The sequence below is a fragment of the Trichechus manatus genome, unplaced genomic scaffold (genome assembly GCF_000243295.1).
Source record: "Trichechus manatus latirostris isolate Lorelei unplaced genomic scaffold, TriManLat1.0 scaffold00072, whole genome shotgun sequence".
NCBI lineage: Eukaryota > Metazoa > Chordata > Mammalia > Sirenia > Trichechidae > Trichechus > Trichechus manatus.
Genome location: NW_004444008.1, coordinates 3,627,435 through 3,633,434, shown reverse-complemented (window position 1 = coordinate 3,633,434; position 6,000 = coordinate 3,627,435). Strand labels below are relative to the sequence as shown.

Sequence of the window (6,000 nt, the reverse complement as noted above, 5' to 3'; positions counted from 1 at the left end):
CCGTCAGCCCACTGCACGCTGTTACTGTTGATTTCTCTGCTGTGCCCCTGTGGTGGCCGTCAGCCCACTGCACGCTGTTACTGTTGATTTCTCTCCTGTGCCGCTGTGGTGGCCGTCAGCCCACTGCACGCTGGTTACTATTGACTTCTCTGCTGCTCCTGCAGCCTGTGAGCCCCCAGGGGCAGGTAGGAGGTGTCCTCTGTCCCCACTACTTTACCTGCCCGTTGCCTGCGTATAAAAAGCACTTGACAGTTGTCAGACAAGCGTGGAAGTCTGTGTTGTGATCGCCAGCTAAGGCAAGACTAAGTGTCATGTTCTGAGACCTAGGAGACTTTGTGATCACACTCTGACATAGCTGCCATGTGGTTTGAGTTCACATATGTGGCCTGGTAGATCACTTCCGGACATAGAGGAAGTGACCACAGGTGGCAGGCAGACGTGGAAGCAGACAGAGAACTCAGTTAGGGTTTCCTAAGAACAGCCTGGTCTTGGAGAACTTGGTACCTCCCCAGACAGGTCCTGACCAGACATCCACAGGGTCAGGCGCAGCCCGCCCGGCGTCTGACTCTGCCTCCCCTTGGCCACAGGCCTTCCTGCGTGCCCTCGCGGACCACACCAGTGACGTCGCTGAGAGGCGGAGGCTGCAGGAGCTCTGCAGTAAGCAAGGAGCTGCCGACTATACACGCTTCGTGAGAGACGCGCGCGTGGGCCTGGGGGACCTCCTGCACGCCTTCCCTACGTGCCGGCCGCCGCTGAGCCTGCTGCTCGGTGAGGGGCTCCCGGCCCACACCTTGGGGTCCGTGCCCCCAGGCGGGTGGGCTGGGGCAGACCGTCTGTACAGCCTCAGTGGGGACATGTCCAGAGGAAGTGAAGATCAGTCAGGGAGGGCCTCCTGTCTGTCTGCACGGCGCTCCGGGAGGGCAGAAGGGATCCGTCTTCCGTCTGATTCCTTGTTTTCTTCTGTCAACGTCACTATCAGTTTCTCTCTAAAACTATCTTAGTTCTCTTTCGTTGCTCAGTATTCAGCATCTTTTCTAATTTAACTGTCTTTCATAAAGCTCATTCAGCCCAGCTTTGTCTAAAAACGAACTTTCAGAAACACTCAGAACTTCAAAGATCATGGGCATCAGCTGTAACGGGCGGGGGTCCATTGGGTGCGTGTTCTGTGGTCAGGACACAGCAATGCCCCGACCTGGGTGGGTCTAGGCCTAGAGCTCTTCAAGAGCAAGGGGGCTCCTGGCACCGTACCCGTGCGAGCTTACGTCCTCGGGCTCTTCAGACAGACCTGGCACAAAATACTGCACAAGGAAGCCAGTCCTGTCTTCTGCCCTGATGGTCTCCTTCAGGTCTGAGAGGCCTCCCTGAAGCATCGAAGTCAGGGGGGCCTTCAGTGGAAGCCTCAGTGAAGGACCCTGAAATGCCTCCTGGGGATGACAACCAGGAGCCTCAGAAGGCTTCTTCACCTTTCTCACTGTCCCTTGCTTCCTGCAGCCGTACCTGCTCAAACCTGCCTGTGTCTGTGACAGTGGGCAGGGTATCGTCCATTTCACTGCCGGGCCAGGCCCCTGTGGCACGTGTTGTGATGGCGGCAGCCCCCTCGGGGGTGGACCTGCCCCCTGCTTTCTCTTTCCTCCTCCCCACGTAGTCAGACGCTCTCCTCAGCACCCACTGGCTTGAGAACCTGCATTTGGGTGGAAATCTGGTTTCAGAGCAGAGAACGCACTGGGTCTGGTTTCAGCGTTAGGAATTAGGGGATTTAGTAATAGGGTCCTGGAGCTGGACATGGGTTTTAGTATTGTACTTAGTCACAGTGGTTTTATATGTGCTCTAAAATATGATTTAAAACTAAAACATGCTATTTGTGAATGTTCTGAATAAGCGGAGACAGGAATCACATGTAGGCTTTGCATTTACCTCTTAGATGGAAGGGTATTTTTAATAGCAGTAATTAATACTTGCTTGTTTTTATTTTTTTCTAGAACATCTTCCTAAGCTCCAACCCAGGCCATATTCATGCGCAAGGTACTAATATGTAGTAACATAATAATATTGCATCTTTTCCCCAAAACTCTGACTTCCAAATCCTTAGTGGTTACTAATCCAGTCAGTGAAAACTTACGCGATTCGTGCAGGATGCTGCCTGATGTAACGAGGTGTGAGGAAGAAGAGCTGTGGGACCCCCGTCCTCCAGGAGCCCATGAAGAGTAAAATTCTCAGGGGGTCCTCACGGTCCACTGCTGTTTTTCCCACTTAGGGTGGGGCGTCCCTGGGTCCTCTGCTGCGTCTTTTATTGGAGTTCTGTGTGGTGTGCCAAGTATCTGCAGGGATGGGACGGGGGCAGGGGGAGAAGGAGAGTCCACCCTACAGCACCGGGTGGGTGGCCAGACTCCCCAGCCCTGCTGCTTTCCCATCCTGCCCCTCCTCAGTCCTAACACCAGAAGTACACCGTTCTCTTGGATGAAGGGGAGTGAGAATTAACTCTGGGCCTCCGTCCTTCACATTGTCGTCTGTAATGTGATGTGGAGGAGAAACATGTCTTTGTGGTAATACCTTTTAAATGTTTTCACTGAGAACTTTTAGCTTTCTGCGTGTATAGTCATTCTCAATTTTTATCAGTTTAGCAGTAAATAACAGAAGTTCCCGGGTGGTGTAAATGGTTAAATGCGCGACTGCTAACTGAAAGGTCGGCATTCAAGCCCACCCAGAGGTGCCTCGGAAGAAAGGCCTGGCGATGTGCTTCTGAAAGGTCACAGCCTTGAAAACCGTGTGGAATAGTTCTGCTCTGTGCTCGTGGGGTCAGCAGGACTGACAAGGGCAAAGCAGTAAATAGTGTGTTTCAGGGTTTACTGCTCTCCATCCACATGGTGACGGTTCAGGACACTTACACACAGGCTCTCCAGGGCGAGTCAGCTTTATAAAGCTTTCCTGGTCCTGAAGGCAGACATGACTGGAAACTTTCCTGAGTGGTGTCACAAAATGGGGTGGGGAGGAACTTCTGAGTGAGCAAGGTAGCTTCTCCCTGGTGGGGACTTAAAAGGAAGCTTAGAGCCCCTAGGGAAATACCCTTCACGGCAGTAAAACGGGGGTGACTTTGGCCCATATGTATGAGTCCTAATCCAGACTTTAAAATTTTGTCTCTGTGTCTTTGCAGCTCAAGTCTCTTCCACCCAGGGAAGCTTCGTTTTGTTTTCAATGTTGTGGAGTTTCTGTCCTACACCCCAGCGGCGGTCTTGCGGAACGGACTGTGTACGGGCTGGCTGGCCGCGCAGGCCACCTCGCTTCTTCAGCCAGGTGTACACCTGTCACCTGCAGACGACAGGACAGCCCTGGCTCCTCAGGTACCAGACAGTGTGCGATTCCAGCAATGGTAAATACAGTCTCCTGGGTAGAGAAGGAAACGTGCCCTCCCTGCGCTGACCGCTGTCGTGAGGTCACCCAGAGAAAACGCCTGCTCGCTCCGGTTCTAAAGTCTCTGTTGTCAAGACAACAAGACGTGGTTACTTCCACTCGATGCAGCAGTTCCTGTTTCCTCCGTGTGAAAGGCACGGCTTTCGTGGGACACTCCGTTCTCCTCTTGCTTGTCATCCTCACAGAGCAGCAGGCCTTCTCTGTGAGCACCCTTGGGTGGGCCGGGGAGGGTGGGGAGCAGCCCAGTCCCTGCTGAAGGGTGGTGATGAGGGCAGCGTTCCTTTACGCCCAGGTGCCATCACTGCTCCCAGATGAGCTGTCTGTTGGCAGCCAGAGATTAATGTTCTCTTCTTCATTTGGGGTGGCAGGGTTTTCCCTATCCCTGTTTCTCCCCTTTCTGTCTTAGCCGTGGTGTGTAGGGTCTGAATTAAGTGCTGGTGGTGGGAAGAAACTACTGGTGGGAAATCACTTTAAAACACCTGAGAGGAAAATGAGGTTTAGTTTTTCTGAACAAATTGGCAACACATTTACATCAGGATTTAAGGACATCTTTTATATTCTGATATAGCACTCAGCAAAATCTTATTTGAGACCACATGCATGGGGAGCAGTTTAAAGATGCCCCTCCTTACCCAAGGAGCCCTGGTAGCACAGTGATGAAGTGCTCAGCTGCTAACCGTAAGGTCAGCAGTTCAAAACCACCAGCTGCTCCATGGGAGAAAGATGTGGCAGTCTACTCTCATAAAGATTACAGCCTTGGAAACCCTGTGGGGCGGTTCTCCTCTGTCCTGTAGGGTTGCTATGACTTCAGACTGACTCGATGGCGATAAGTTTGGTTTTTGGTTCTCCTTGCCCATAAGGATGGTTGAAATACAAAAAAAAAAAAAACAAAACTCAGGCTTTATTGTGAAGTGGTCATTCTCCATGGTGTTGATGAAATGCATCATCTGTAGCTCTCTTCTCACCAGCTTGGTGTCCCAAAGTTACTGTGGTTGAACAGTTCTCAGCCCTGAGGGGAAATGGAGCCTTCTGATGTGGACTGAGAGGCCTCAGGGAGGACAGCTGCTTAAAATTGCCCTTCAGCTTTCTATGTCCTTATCTGCTACTGGAACAGAGAGGTGCCACGTCCCTCCCGACACACGCGCCTGGGTTCACTGGGCATGGCTGACACATGCAGAGTGCTGGTGTGGAGATGCTGTGCTCCTTGGTGATCTGTTGGTGTAGTTTACAAACAGTGGGGAGACATGATGTCCAGTGAGTTACAAAGACGTGCATTTACAGTGTATCCCAGGCACTAAGCCTGAGTGTCTTTCACGGGTTCCTCCTTTCCCTTTCTCCATCCCTCCTTCCCACCCCATTTCAGCAGAGTTTTACTGACTCCCCAGTATTCAGGCACCTGAGGTAAGAGATAGAAGGACAGAACAGGAAACAGTCTCAGTTTCCTTGTGCTCATTTAGTAGGAACGTCCTTTGATCACAGAGGGTAGAGACTGTTGGTGTTTGCACCGTCCATCACAAAGCCCTCCCCCGACTGGTAGATTGTGCGAATGTTCGCTAATAACCCCCCTCCCCGCACCCCTCCCACCTGGGGAAGAGAGACATTCACAGATGCCCCCATCTGGGGAGGAGTAGACCCTCATCCCCCTGATGTTCACGGATGCCCCCGATCCAGGGGAGGAGTACACCCCCCTCCTGTAGGTGTTCGCAGATGCCTTTGATCCAGGGGAGGAGTAGACCCCCTTCCTGTAGGTGTTCGCAGATGCCTTTGATCCAGGGGAGGAGTACACCCCCCTCCTGTAGGTGTTCGCAGATGCCTTTGATCCAGGGGAGGAGTAGACCCCCTTCCTGTAGGTGTTCGCAGATGCCTTTGATCCAGGGGAGGAGTACACCCCCTTCCTGTTGATGTTCACAGATGCCCCTGATCCAGGGGAGGAGTACACCCCCCTCCTGGAGATGTTCACCGATGCCCCTGATCTCGGGGAGGAGTACACCCCCCTCCTGGAGATGTTCACCGATGCCCCTGATCTAGGGGAGGTGTACACCCCCCTCCTGTAGATGTTCACAGATGCCCCTGATCCAGGGGAGGAGTAGACCCCCCTCCTGTTGATGTTCACAGATGCCCCTGATCCAGGGGAGGAATACACCCCCCTTCTGTAGGTGTTCACAGATGCCCCTGATCCAGGGAGGAGTAGACCCCCCTCCTGTTGATGTTCACAGATGCCCCTTAGCTAGGGGAGGAGTAGATCCCCCTCCTGTTGATGTTCACAGATGCCCCTGATCTAGGGGAGGAGTAGATCCCCCTCCTGTTGATGTTCACAGATGCCCCTGATCTAGGGGAGGAGTAGACCCCCCTTCTGTAGGTGTTCACAGATGCCCCTGATCCAGGGGAGGAGTAGACCCCCCTCCTGTAGATATTCACAGATGCCCCTGATCTAGGGGAGAAGTAGACCCCCCTTCTGTAGGTGTTCACAGATGCCCCTGATCCAGTGGAGGAGTAGACCCCCCTCCTGCTGATGTTCACAGATGCCCCTTAGCTAGGGGAGGAGTAGACCCCCCTCCTGTAGGTGTTCACAGATGCACCCCCCATCCAGGG

General features: G+C 53.1%; 1 protein-coding gene across 1 annotated transcript in view; it reads left to right on the top strand.

Annotated features, from left to right (window-relative positions):
* The window catches only part of MTRR (5-methyltetrahydrofolate-homocysteine methyltransferase reductase), a 32,591-nt gene that overhangs the window by 19,839 nt on the left and 6,752 nt on the right, over positions 1 to 6,000 (top strand). Inside the window, exons 8-10 of the mRNA XM_004380269.2 lie at positions 588 to 768; positions 1,980 to 2,022; positions 3,152 to 3,338. Coding sequence (XP_004380326.2) covers positions 588 to 768; positions 1,980 to 2,022; positions 3,152 to 3,338 — 411 coding nt within the window. The remainder of the gene's footprint in view (positions 1 to 587; positions 769 to 1,979; positions 2,023 to 3,151; positions 3,339 to 6,000) is intronic.